The 15,389-nt window shown below is 38.9% G+C and overlaps 1 protein-coding gene across 2 annotated transcripts in view; it reads right to left on the bottom strand.

The window, feature by feature from the left end:
- The window catches only part of LOC137291766 (cytosolic carboxypeptidase-like protein 5), a 56,144-nt gene extending 41,252 nt beyond the window's left edge, over positions 1–14,892 (bottom strand). The window contains exons 1-6 of one of the 2 annotated variants that reach the window (XM_067823283.1): positions 14,777–14,892; positions 6,286–6,442; positions 5,818–5,925; positions 4,898–4,997; positions 1,227–1,398; positions 482–648 (exon numbers count right to left, since the gene is read on the bottom strand). In XM_067823283.1, coding sequence (XP_067679384.1) covers positions 482–648; positions 1,227–1,398; positions 4,898–4,997; positions 5,818–5,917 — 539 coding nt within the window. In that variant the 5' untranslated portion in view covers positions 5,918–5,925; positions 6,286–6,442; positions 14,777–14,892. The remainder of the gene's footprint in view (positions 1–481; positions 649–1,226; positions 1,399–4,897; positions 4,998–5,817; positions 5,926–6,285; positions 6,443–14,776) is intronic. The other variant, XM_067823282.1, reaches the window with a different exon arrangement.
- Positions 14,893–15,389: the final 497 nt, after the last annotated feature.

Raw genomic sequence — 15,389 nt, 5'->3', positions numbered from 1 at the left:
TTTGGGGGGGAAAAATTATTGGACGTACATTTTGACAGCCAGCAGAATCCAGCGTGGCCTGACCCACCGCCATTTCCGACGGATTCTGTAGGCAATTAGCATGAGTCAGGAAAAGGAAAAATATGTAATTTTCTGAATAAAATTGATATTTTATACTTATCCTGACTCATGACAAAAGCCCTCCCAGCCGCCCCGCACAGGCACGCTGAATTCCTATATTTGCGTGTCAGGCAATATACAAGGAGAGAGTAACAAGCATGGCCAGTCATGTGACCAGGAGCGCGGGAAAGGGGAGGCTACACATGGGTGAGTGTAATTTACTTCTGCTTCTTTTAAGAAGGGAACTTCAAGGGATTTCAGGTGTTCCACTACCTTCGCCACGGAGGATGAGATAAGCAATACGCAGGAGTCAGGATAAGTATAAAATATCAATTTTATTCAGAATATTACATTTTAGACTTTAACCAACAGAAATACCTACCTGTCAGGGCTGAGGTTTTTGCAATGTTCAAACTTCTTGTCTAGTTCTGTCAGTCGGTCCTGTGATTCAGTGTACGACCAGGGATAGCTGAAGGCGAAGTAGACTGTGGCACCTTTGATGTCGGGGAAGCGATAGCTGAAGCTGAGGACAAACTGACCGTCCACTGTCTGGGGAAGCAAACATACTTCTGTCACACACTCGTCTATGGCTAATTTCAGGAATTTAACTGAAATAAAATTTCTTAAAACTCATCATTAAATTTTCAGTTATGAGCATTTCTTTTTGTTTATTTTTCATCATGCACCCTTCAGCGGTTGTACTGAAGTGTTGTTTCTGTAATGACAATTACTGACCATTTTTCATCATGTGCTCTTCAGCAGCTGTACTGAATATTGGCACTATACAAATGCATGGGTGTGTGTGTGCGTGCATGTGTGCAGCCATGTGTGCGATGCCAACCTACTGTGACCCAGGTAGCTATGGGGATTGCTTGGATGTATATGTCCTACACAAGATGTTACAAATCAAGGCCTAGATTTTTTAAGCTCACTTAGCATTAACATTACATAAACATCAACTAACGTTTATCTACGCACTAGGAGAGCTTTGAGAATCTAGGCCCTGGTATTTGTACATCTTAAGAAGCAGCTGTAATCACAAGAACAGAACCATATTCCTCTTGAGAAAAGAATGAGTGATCAACAAGTTGTTCATGCTCCAGGTCCTACATTTTCCCAATGTTTACCTCATAAGATGGACGGTCTCTGATGCGCTCCCACTTGGGTCTGTTTGGGAGGATGCGTACCAGAGGTGTGTGCCCCTGGCTGTACAGCTTGCCCTGCCTGTTCATGTTCATCACATTGATCTTGATCAGACGACCCGGGTTCCACCCGCGGATCCCAAAGTAGAACCAAGACCTGCAACCAGATGACAAAACAGGGATGGAAAACACAAGATAGAGAAAAGGCATGTCTGAGTGCAAACAAACACCAGTCAACAAGTTCCATGGTGTAGTTTCCATTTCCAGTAGGTTGCTGTTTCAGTTACTTGTAAGTTCAACAAAGCAAACTAGTACCTTGATTGTCTTAAGTCGATGTTAAAATATGGGAGCAACTAGTTATCGAAGTGCATATTTAAGTATGTGAATCACAGCCTATTACTAACTACACTATCTTAAGTGCATGTTTAAGGATATAATTATATTTATGTAAGATTATACACATCCTATGTGCATATTTAAGCATGTGAATCACAGCCTATTACTAACTACACTATCTTAAGTGCATGTTTAAGGATATAATTATATTTATGTAAGACTATACACATCCTATGTGCATATTTAAGTATGTGAATCACAGCATATTACTAACTACACTATCTTAAGTGCATGTTTCAGGATATAATTATATTTATGTAACATTATACACATCCTATGTGCATATTTAAGTATGTGAATCACAGCCTATTACTAACTACACTATCTTAAGTGCATGTTTAAGGATATAATTATATTTATGTAAGACTATACACATCCTATGTGCATATTTAAGTATGTGAATCACAGCCTATTACTAACTACACTATCTTAAGTGCATGTTTAAGGATATAATTATATTTATGTAAGACTATACACATCCTATGTGCATATTTAAGTATGTGAATCACAGCCTATTACTAACTACACTACCTTAAGTGCATGTTTAAGTATATAATTATATTTATGTAAGACTATACACATCCTATGTGCATATTTAAGTATGTGAATTACAGCCTATTACTAACTACACTATCTTAAGTGCATGTTTAAGGATATAATTATATTTATGTAAGACTATACACATCCTACGTGCATATTTAAGTATGTGAATCACTGCCTATTACTAACTACACTATCTTAAGTGCATGTTTAAGGATATAATTATATTTATGTAAGACTATACACATCCTATGTGCATATTTAAGTATGTGAATCACAGCCTATTACTAACTACACTATCTTAAGTGCATGTTTAAGTATATAATTATATTTATGTACGACTATACACATCCTATGTGCATATTTAAGTATGTGAATCACAGCCTATTACTAACTACACTATCTTAAGTGCATGTTTAAGGATATAATTATATTTATGTAAGACTATACACATCCTATGTGCATATTAAAGTATGTGAGTCACAGCATATTACTAACTACACTATCTTAAGTGCATGTTTAAGTATATAATTATATTTATGTAAGACTATACACATCCTATGTGCATATTTAAGTATGTGAATCACAGCCTATTACTAACTACACTATCTTAAGTGCATGTTTAAGGATATAATTATATTTATGTAAGACTATACACATCCTATGTGCATATTTAAGTATGTGAATTACAGCCTATTACTAACTACACTATCTTAAGTGCATGTTTAAGTATATAATTATATTTATGTAAGACTATACACATCCTATGTGCATATTTAAGTATGTGAATCACAGCCTATTACTAACTACACTATCTTAAGTGCATGTTTAAGGATATAATTATATTTATGTAAGACTATACACATCCTATGTGCATATTTAAGTATGTGAATCACAGCCTATTACTAACTACACTATCTTAAGTGCATGTTTAAGGATATAATTATATTTATGTAAGATTATACACATCCTATGTGCATATTTAAGTATGTGAATCACAGCCTATGACTAACTACACTATCTTAAGTGCATGTTTAAGGATATAATTATATTTATGTAAGACTATACACATCCTATGTGCATATTTAAGTATGTGAATCATAGCCTATTACTAACTACACATATCTTAAGTGCATGTTTAAGTATATAATTATATTTATGTAAGACTATACACATCCTATGTGCATATTTAAGCATGTGAATTACAGCCTATTACTAACTACACATATCTTAAGTTCATGTTTAAGTATATAATTATATTTATGTAAGACTATACACATCCTATGTGCATATTTAAGTATGTGAATCACAGCCTATTACTAACTACACATATCTTAAGTGCATGTTTAAGGATATAATTATATTTATGTAAGACTATACACATCCTATGTGCAAATTTAAGTATGTGAATCACAGCCTATTACTAACTACACATATCTTAAGTGCATGTTTAAGGATATAATTATATTTATGTAAGACTATACACATCCTATGTGCATATTTAAGTATGTGAATCACAGCCTATTACTAACTATACTATCTTAAGTGCATGTTTAAGTATATAATTATATTTATGTAAGACTATACACATCCTATGTGCATATTTAAGTATGTGAATCACAGCCTATTACTAACTACACTATCTTAAGTGCATGTTTAAGTATATAATTATATCTATGTAAGACTATACACATCCTATGTGCATATTAAAGTATGTGAATCACAGCCTATTACTAACTACACATATCTTAAGTGCATGTTTAAGTATATAATTATATTTATGTAAGACTATACACATCCTATGTGCAAATTTAAGTATGTGAATCACAGCCTATTACTAACTACACATATCTTAAGTGCATGTTTAAGTATATAATTATATTTATGTAAGATTATACACATCCTATGTGCATATTTAAGTATGTGAATCACAGCGTATTACTAACTACACTATCTTAAGTGCATGTTTAAGTATATAATTATATTTATGTAAGACTATACACATCCTATGTGCATATTTAAGTATGTGAATCATAGCCTATTACTAACTACACATATCTTAAGTGCATGTTTAAGTACATAATTATATTTATGTAAGACTATACACATCCTATGTGCATATTAAAGTATGTGAATTACAGCCTATTACTAACTACACTATCTTAAGTGCATGTTTAAGTATATAATTATATTTATGTAAGACTATACACATCCTACATGCATATTTAAGTATGTGAATTACAGCCTATTACTAACTACACTATCTTAAGTGCATGTTTAAGTATATAATTATATTTATGTAAGACTATACACATCCTATGTGCATATTTAAGTATGTGAATTACAGCCTATTACTAACTATACTATCTTAAGTGCATGTTTAAGTATATAGTTATATTTATGTAAGACTATACACATCCTACATGCATATTTAAGTATGTGAATTACAGCCTATTACTAACTATACTATCTTAAGTGCATGTTTAAGGATATAATTATAGTCAATGTACGATTATAATCATCCTACCTGCATATTTAAGTACATGAATTCCAGGCAATGTACAACTACAATGTTCCTATGCACTTGTTGAAACTGATCATGGAACCTCATATATGCACTAGACAAGGAAAAACCGGCTCCTTATTTTTAACACTGATGAATCTGTCACACCATTTCACTTAAATCCTAATCATGCTAACTGAACGTTTCATTCCTATACCTGTTCCCATTTTCAAACTCAGTCCCTGCACAGTCTGGCTTTGTCCACACATTGAACTCATAGTCCGGTCGAGGTTCCTGTCCTGAATAGTAGTTACCATCTGCAACACAAGATACAGAGCTAAAACTAGAAGGACACACAGAGCACAACCAGCAGAACACATACCACTACAACCAGTAGAACACACATACAGATACAGCCAGTAGAACACTCATACAGTGACAACCAGTAGAACACACAGAGCTACAACCAGTAGAACACACACCACTACAACCAGTAGAACACACAGAGCCACAACCAGTAGAACACACACCACTACAACCAGTAGAACACACAGAGCCACAACCAGTAGAATACACATACAGCTACAGCCAGTAGAACACACACACAGATACAACCAGTAGCACACACATACAGTTACAACCAGTAGAACATACACAGAGCTACAACCAGTAGAACACACACCACTACAACCAGTAGAACACACAGAGCCACAACCAGTAGAACACACACCACTACAACCAGTAGAACACACAGAGCCACAACCAGTAGAATACACATACAGCTACAGCCAGTAGAACACACACACAGATACAACCAGTAGCACACACATACAGTTACAACCAGTAGAACATACACAGAGCTACAACCAGTAGAAATTACACATAAGTACGAGTAAAATACATTTAACTAAAATCAGTAGAACACACACAGCTACAACAAGCAGAACACACACAAAGCTACAACCAGTAGAACACACACACACCTACATCCTATAGAACACACACACCTACAACTGGTAGGACACACAGTGTTACAACCAGTAGGACACACACAGCTACAACCAGTAGAACACACAGCTACAACCAGTAGGCAATCCATGCATGACCTAGATACAAAACTTTCTCGGTATATCTTACTTGGTTCATCTTCGTCTTCTCTGACAACTTTCTCCACACGGGTAAGGTTGCCTGAGTCAAACTTGGATGTAAACAGTAGTCCCCCAACACGACACTCCATGTTAAAATCTGCAGTACATCAAAATATAATGTCACACGAGGAAACAACATTCTAAACGCATTACATCGTGCAATCAACCAGGTGATGATGACACTGATGTGTTGTTTGGGCATGAGATTCTAGGAACAACAACACAGAACATAAAACTGTGGATGGATTTGGCCACACTGCCTTAGATATTCAGATCTTTGTAAGATCACTCAAAATGCTACTGTGTAAAGTCTACTAGTCCTTAGAGTTTGAGTGACATATATTTTTTTTCTGAAGCCAAACCCTGACCATATGGAAAAGAATAATAGCACTCACTGGCCATAAATGACTTGATTAATGAACGTTGATTACTAGCAACAAGTCCTAAAAATACTTACCTTACACAGGACTCAACAGTAGGTAGCTTGGCCAAGGATGCCTTGCTATATGGATTGCTAAATCCCCTGTTGTTACAAACAGCAGCATCCTGACAAGGTGGCATCCTGACAAGTCATCACAGCACACCGAATACAGCTGTCTTCCAGGGAGTAGCAGCTGTAACCAAGGAAACTGATCTTGTTGACAGTCAGTTGCAGAAGATGATGTTTTAGACATATTAGTACGGTAACATTTGAGTGTTCATCATGCCCATATGTAGCTAACACTAGTCTTCAGCATTACTACACCAGGTTCATAAGCACAAAATAATGTATAATGCACATGTCTGTTTTGCTTATTTCATGAGAAATATTTCTTCTCATATTAATATTTATCACACTATCAAAACGAAAGGCTGCTGATGACAAAATAATTTTATTGTTTAACTGTTACTGGTCCTTCTGAAAATGTGCAACAATGAACAGTTGAGACATGTTGTGAAGTTAATGGAGGTGGCGGCTACTGTTAAGACCATGATGACATGACACTGACCATTGTTGACAACTTCAGATTCTTAGAGTTTAAATGGAAACATTGTTATCTTGTTTAACTTTCAGTCACCGTTATTATCAACAGTGAGCAGCATACCAATATTTCGTATTCATAGGAAACTAATGATAGGACAATTGTGGAAAAGATCAATGCAGAGAGTTGGAATAAGCATGACTAGTATCGCATGGAGAGATGTACTATCGCATGGAGAGATGTACTATCGCATGGAGAGATGTACTATCGCACTGAGAGATGTACTATCGCACGGAGAGATGTACTATCGCATGGAGAGATGTACTATCGCATGGAGAGATGTACTATCGCACGGAGAGATGTACTATCGCACGGAGAGATGTACTATTGCATGGAGAGATGTACTATCTCATGGAGAGATGTACTATCGCACAGAGAGATGTACTATCGCATGGAGAGATGTACTATGGCATGGAGAGATGTAAGGTTTTACTTATTCCTCCAGTACCGCACTGGGGGTTAGGATGGTTGTACTTAGGGGTGGTGGTGCTATGTCTCTCCCCTGGATGTCCAGTACATGAACGACACAAGTCTGTCTCGGGTCCACAACTCTTTATTCTCAGTAACACACACGTGTAGGCTACAGCGTCTCACTCCTCTCTCTCTCCGGAATGCTCTCTCTCTCTCTCTCTCTCTTTGGCTTGGAACCAACTGACACCTACTAATTCTCCCTCTCTGTATTGCTTTCTCTCTTCCTGTATCTCCTCTATTTGTTCTCTCACTGTCTCTCTTTCACTCGAACGCTTTTTCTACGCCTCTCCTATAACTCCCTTCTGGTATCTTATCTGTCTCTTGACATCACACAATTCACTTAACATATACACACCATTTGATTCAAAATATCATGGCCATGAGAATCACAGTTGCACATATCAATAATATTATATTCAAATTCAAGAGTATAGCATTAACATATTGATCAAAACAAAAGACATTATACGCCACTCTCTAGTACTCATTCAAACTTCAAACATCAGTAAAATGACAATCACATCAATTCATATGACAGCTAGTACATATTGACAAGCAACGGGCAGGGGTACAGGGTACTAATGTAACGGTATATACACATGTAGGTGTATGCTACAACTGAGAGGACACAGAAAAGGGACATGAAATTAAACTTATTAATAAAGAAGACACTAAGTGGTGCAGGACAACAATTGAAGGGATTGGGGGGATTGAGGCAACACTCTTGGGGACTCAGATGGTATATTCCATAGTGCACACACTTGTATGGGTGTGTGTGGGTATAACACATTGGAGGCGGGATGGGAGGTCGTGAGGTGGGAAACGGTGAGGGAAGGTCATATGAACGATAGGGGTGTGGGAAAGCATTGTTTATGGAAGGTTGAAAATATTTTGCTGGATTGTGCCGTTCCTCCTGCATTCTATTCATGCATTTCATGGGTGAAATGCCAGACATGATTCCCTCAGGACCTTCAAGTTTGTACATGTCCTCTGCTACCTGAGCACTTTCAGTCATGTCCGACAAGGTGTCATGGCGCCTGGTGACAATAAATTTGACAATGTGGGGGTGGGCGTTTCTGAAAATGAGGTCTTTTATAAATTGATCATCATTACAATTCAAAAGGGATGCCTCATACCGCACAGATTGAAGAAAAGAACGAAAGTCCTCACATTCTCTTTGTTTTCTGTCAATCAGGGCATTTTTGCGAGTGATGATTTGAATGGATGTTGGGCCATACCATTTTAAAAAACATAGTCTAAGTACAGGCCATGTCATATTATCTTTATTAGGAAGTCCTTCATACCAAATTGAAGCTGATTGTGATAAAAATAGGTGGAAAAGGTTAACAATGTCTTCATCAGCATAATTTTGAATAGCGACGAATTTCTGGAATCGACTAAGCCAGGAAGGTGCCGATCGGGAATCATGTCCGTCAAATAATGGCATGGGAAGGGTTGTGAAGCTGATACGTGGTGGAGGGAAAGCGACGTGGTGGTCAGCGGGTCGGGAGGAGCTTGGAGGGGGAGAACAGCAACTGCCACTGCAATGTGGATTATATATACGACAGTTGTGGTCAGGTTGTTCAGAGGTAGCTGGAGAATCTAAGCGGGTGGTTGTCTGCTCAGGAGCCATTTCATTGCATTTAGATTTTCGTCGGATCCTCCAAGGAAAATATGATTTACTGGAGGATCCATCATCAGATTTTGAAGAAAAGAGAGGCATATCGGATTGAAAAGAATGTCCTCAACAGTATCAACACTCACCCAGTGGAAAGTTAAAATATAAACACAGAACAGTCACTAAAAACATGGAACACTCAAAGTCACGAAGTCAATGACACAATGGGAGCCAGCTGAATCTCTTCGTCCTTTTTTTCTGGGCTTTCCCTCAGACACGGTATGGGGACGTACGCTCTGTGTGCAGTAGATCATGGATGAACTAGTTCTTGTCTTTGCTTCAGTGCTCCATGAAAACACAATACACAGATGTTGGCCTGGTGACTAGTTGCTCTTGTGTAATCCACTGTTGGCACATGTAGTTGGTTGACTGCTGTTGTGATGTGGACCCAGGATGGATGTATATCGCCGGGTGTTCTTGGGATCTCCACTGAAGACCTTTGTTGCCGAGAGGTTCCGAGATCTTGGACTCCACCATGTATCCCGGGCTGGTATGGGATAACTGTCTCTTCAAATACAGTAGTCCATCAGTGGGTCCACAACACTTTATTCATGATATAATCTGTTTACAACTACATGATGCTGTAACGAGGGCTCGGCGCATTTAGGGAGGCCATAGTCAGCCAACCTGCCTAGCCGCTGTCCGAGGGGTCCAGTCCAGACACACAAAGCATTCTTAATTTAACCCTAGGGTCACGTGACGTGACGTATTTGTCCAGATGTCGGCCAACCGGCCTTTGTCTAACTAATTATAGGCAGCTAATGACTCAGTGTTGGTGGCCATGAAGACAGTGGTCAAGCTGCGTTTGATTTCGTTTCTATAGAGAGCTATTTCAATTTACATACCTCAAGGGATATAATAAATATTTCTCACAAACCCTGTTCCAAAATGCCAACGACATATGCCTACGATACTAGTCAGTTTTCAATAGTCGTAAAAAGGAAGAAATCTGCTTATGAATGTATGAAAATTAATACAAATGTCCACTATGGGAACAGACAAACCATCACCACCACTCACTACCAGTACAACCAGAGTGAGGGATCTGTTTGAACCTTTACCCGTGGTTGACTCCAGGACCAGACCAACCTGGACAAAAGGAAGGTAAACATCCTGCTGCTGGTGATCTGTTTGAACCTTTACCCGTGGTTGACTCCAGGAACAGACCAACCAGGACAGAAGGAAGGTAAACATCCTGCTGCTGGTGATCTGTTTGAACCTTTACCCGTGGTTGACTCCAGGAACAGACCAACCAGGACAGAAGGAAGGTGAACATCCTGCTGCTGGTGATCTGTTTGAACCTTTACCCGTGGTTGACTCCAGGAACAGACCAACCAGGACAGAAGGAAGGTGAACATCCTGCTGCTGGTGATCTGTTTGAACCTTTACCCGTGGTTGACTCCAGGACCAGACCAACCCGGACAAAAGGAAGGTAAACATCCTGCTGCTGGTGATCTGTTTGAACCTTTACCCGTGGTTGACTCCAGGAACAGACCAACCAGGACAGAAGGAAGGTGAACACCCTGCTGCTGGTGATCTGTTTGAACCTTTACCCGTGGTTGACTCCAGGACCAGACCAACCAGGACAAAAGGAAGGTGAACACCCTGCTGCTGGTGATCTGTTTGAACCTTTACCCGTGGTTGACTCCAGGACCAGACCAACCTGGACAAAAGGAAGGTAAACATCCTGCTGCTGGTGATCTGTTTGAACCTTTACCCGTGGTTGACTCCAGGACCAGACCAACCTGGACAAAAGGAAGGTGAACACCCTGCTGCTGGTGATCTGTTTGAACCTTTACCCGTGGTTGACTCCAGGAACAGACCAACCAGGACAGAAGGAAGGTGAACATCCTGCTGATGATGATCTGTTTGAACCTTTACCCGTGTTTGACTCCAGGAACAGACCAACCAGGACAAAAGGAAGGTGAACACCCTGCTGATGATGATCTGTTTGAACCTTTACCCTGGTTGACTCCAGGACCAGACCAACCAGGACAAAAGGAAGGTGAACACCCTGCTGCTGGTGATCTGTTTTGAACCTTTACCCGTGGTTGACACCAGGACCAGACCAACCAGGACAGAAGGAAGGTGAACACCCTGCTGCTGGTGATCTGTTTGAACCTCTACCCGTGGTTGACTCCAGGACCAGACCAACCAGGACAAAAGGAAGGTAAACATCCTGCTGATGATGATCTGTTTGAACCTGTACCTGTGGTTGACTCCAGGACCAGATCAACCAGTACAAAAAGAAAGTGAACACCCTGCTGCTGGTGATGTGTTTGAACCTTTACCCTGGTTGACTCCAGGACCAGACCAACCAGGACAGAAGGAAGGTGAACACCATGCTGCTGGTGATCTGTTTGAACCTTTACCCTGGTTGACTCCAGGACCAGACCAACCAGGACAGAAGGAAGGTGAACACCCTGCTGCTGGTGATCTGTTTGAACCTTTACCCGTGGTTGACTCCAGGACCAGACCTACCAGGACAGAAGGAAGGTGAACAACCTGCTGCCGATGATCTGTTTGAACCTTTATCCTGGTTGACTCCAGGGGCACAAAATGATCTTAGAGCTACAGTTATTGTAAGTACTTTAGATTGCAATCTTTGGCTTCGGCTACAATCGCCATCCACTTGCACAAAGCGATTGTAGGCAAAGATCATTGTAAGCTATAATCAAAACTTACAATTGGTCGGAACCAATTGTAAGGAGCTAAGATCATTGTGGTCAGTAGCAAAATGGCGTCCAAGTTGGTGTCAGTGTCATGCAAATAATTAGCTTTAATTTTCGGGATTGCTTTTACATTGCATAAACCTGTATGATTTGCCTCGACACTTCAACAACATGGAGAATGCAACTTCGATTTAACGTCTGAAACATCACTATTTGAGGTAGTGAACAACATCATAATCGAGTCGATACCATAGAGTACAATTCTCACCCAATTCAGTGTTGGAAAAAGTATGAACACCATACCTTTTTGATAAACAAGGCAAGGATAGTATCGAAAGGTGTCTGCATGCGATTAGCAGTGGCCATGACCTTTTCAATAACTCAAGGGCAGCTAATCTTAGTGTTTACGCAAGAGGGGAGTGGTTTCCCTTTGCATATTATGCCGTTGCCATAAAATCTGCCATGCCCAAACACAATGCATGTTCTGTAGTGACAGAACAGATCTCCACGTTTCTTTTCGGTTAATGATTTTGTCTTAGTTTATCATTGAAATAATGTACAGTTGGATAACGTTCAAATTATGTATTTTTCTACTTGTAAAATTTGAATCTGACGGGAAACAAGAATTTTAATCTATGCATTTTAAATATAACACAAGTATTCTTCAAACGGGAAAAACACACTTGCTGGGGTATGTGAAATTTGCATAAAACATTTTTTAACAAAAACGAAAAAATAATTATCACCAAAATAGCATAAAGTAATTAATATACTGTGGATGTGCATTCAACAACACATACAACACACACGAAATAATAAGGTTTTCATATTTCCCTGTCATGAATTTTCCACAACACTCCCACAGTCATGTCAAACTTTCATATCTTTACAAATCTAATGTTTGTGGAATATATTTGGGATTTTACTCCAAATAACACCAGGCAGATGCCAAACTGTGTTCAACTGACAGCCACTGACAAATAATGGTACATTTAGGTTTTATATCATAAGGAAATTTTATTTAAGTGCTATCTTTTAATTTCATGATTACTAGGCCAATAACTCAAAACCCAATTTAATGTATTTATTTGTATTTCAATATTTGCATAAGACATGTAATTTCTGTGGTTGCAGTGTCACATGTTTAGTTCATAAAAAAATTAGAATGTAGAAAAATTACAGAATAACCCCTGAGGTATGAGTGATTATACATGTTACCTTCGACGTTATCGCGTCCTTCTTCAACGTTATCATTTTCTTCAAAGATATGTGGGTTGGGGTTTTTGGTTTTTGTTGTTTTTTTTTGTTTTCATGAAAATACTGCAAGGTGCGATTAAGGAAGGAATGTCATTTGTGTGCAATGACCAGTTCCACGTTTTATTTGCGCTGCATTTGCGCTGCACATTTGAACTTCGGTTGAAGACAACTGTAGACAGGAGTCGAGTTTAAGAAATTTCTACCTCCAACGTTGAAGAGTTTGATCTTAGTTAAGATTGTAATCTTAAATCCACGCTGTCTTAAGATCGTTTTTGTGCAAGTGCATTAGGGCAATTGTATGGTGATTGTAAAGTTGATTGTAGGGGCCTAAGATTGATTGCAACTAACCTTAATAATAAGTAGCACTTAAGTCTATGTTAAGGTATGGGAGTTACAGTCACCTTAGTGCTGAGACTGCTTAGTACAACGGCACCCTTGAACAGACCAACCCGGGCCCACTTGCACAAAACAGTTATTGTAAATCCTTAAGATTGTGATCTTAGGCTTCTGCTACAATCAACACCCACTTGCACAAAGCAGTTGTAGGCTATGATCATTGTAAGTTACAATTGGAATTGGTCTGAACCAATTCTAAGGAGCTAAGATCATTGTAGTTTGTAACAAATTGGCGTTCAAGTTAGTGTCCGTTTGACAGAAATAATTAGCTTTACATTTGGAGATTGCTTTTATATTACATAAAAGTGTAATTCACCTCAATGCCATGCGATTGACGGAGGTGTTGTGTTGCGTGCAATAACCAGTCCCATGTTCTTGTGCAGCATGCTATGAGCACTTGCAGACAACGGTAGACAAGAGTCGACTTAAAGAAATTTCTACCTCCAACGTTGAAAAGAATAATCTTAGTTAAGATCGCGATCTTAATTCCATGCTGTCTTAGGATCGTCTTTGTGCAAGTGGATTAGAGCAATTGTATGGTGATTGTAAAGTTGATTGTATGGGCCTAAGATTGATTGTAACTAAGTTTGCTCTGTGCAAGTGGGCCCAGGACAGAAGGAAGGTGAACACCCTGCCAGACAAGCAATTCTTACTGACTTGATCTGTTTGAACATTTACCTTCAGTTCTGGATGTCATTATGCCATTACTCTTTTTATGACTGGACATGTTGCCTTTTCCAGGCTTATCATGTGAACCTGATGTGAACCCTGATTTCAAGACTGGGATGGATGATGGCTTTGACTCGCTACGATAGTGATGTGTCAAATGCTGAAACATACGTTTTTTATAGTCTGATGAAGGTTTGTGTAATTGTTGATTTTCATGTGCCTTGTTAATTCCTCATACCATGCCGAAACATGATAGGTTTTCAAATATTGATTAAGCGAGTTTACAGTCTGCCTACATGATCAAGTACTTGCAAAAGCACCCAATAATTATTCAAAATGTCAAGAGATATATCAGACTGTTTACTAAACAGCAAAGACAATACATTATTTAACTGATACTGTTACAATTGACAATTGTTCTGGTTAAAATAACTTAGCATACTGACATAGGGTGTCGAGTATCTAGACCTTGAACAAAAGTTACATTAATGCTATGATGTTTGGGACAATATAGACATCGTGCCGAATTCCACTTCAAAAGAAATTCCAAACAGATGCGTTCAGATTTCACCTGTAATTTCGAAACTATGTACTTCCAGAAATAAGTTGCCAGCACTACTGCAACACACTGTCAGCTGACTATTTGCCAATCCACCGGCACAACAACTTGCATCTGACAAGTTCAAACGAATCATGATCATGCACAAATTCAGACATGTCAATGCAAACAGGGAAACACTTATTTGGCAAATAACACTGTTCCACTATGTGACTAAAACATACCTTAATGTGATCAACATGTCCACAAGGCATATATTCTCCAGGAGGGAATAAAAATTATAAGTCACATAGCTTCCCGATAAGTTTTCAGTGCTGCGGCAGACATATTGTAAACTATCATGGTTGCCGACCATGTGATCCGTACTGACCAATCATGCAAAAGCACTTAATCACATGATCACAACATGGACGATCCCGTTAAAGTCAACGCGTGATAATCTTCTTTACTGAATTTGCGGAGTGAAAGCAGTACGTTTGTGTTTATAATTTTTCTTATACCCTCTTCTTCATAACAAACATTGTTCAGGTTATGGACCACTTTCCTCGTGGATGGGAATGCAATGTCGTTTTGTGCCATAAGATCTTGAATGAATGCAGTTTACCGGGCAAAAGACCCTCGCTAATTATGCCACTAATTGTAGTCTGTAATCCGTAGAAGCACGTTCGAGCCCGCGCTAATCAATCTGAAAGAGTGGACCAGTAATGTGCAAGACGACTTTATCCTCACTGGAGACGACCTTCCACAAGCCTTTCTCAGCCATCACGTGTTATCAACGAGGCACTGTTGTCAAGCTTGTGTAGTAAAGATCTTCATATCCAACATTGGCTTTAGAAC

Source organism: Haliotis asinina, chromosome 7 (genome assembly GCF_037392515.1).
Source record: "Haliotis asinina isolate JCU_RB_2024 chromosome 7, JCU_Hal_asi_v2, whole genome shotgun sequence".
In the NCBI taxonomy this organism is placed as follows: Eukaryota; Metazoa; Mollusca; class Gastropoda; order Lepetellida; family Haliotidae; genus Haliotis; species Haliotis asinina.
Note: the sequence above shows the minus strand (reverse complement) of the source record. Positions and strands in the feature narration are given on the sequence as shown.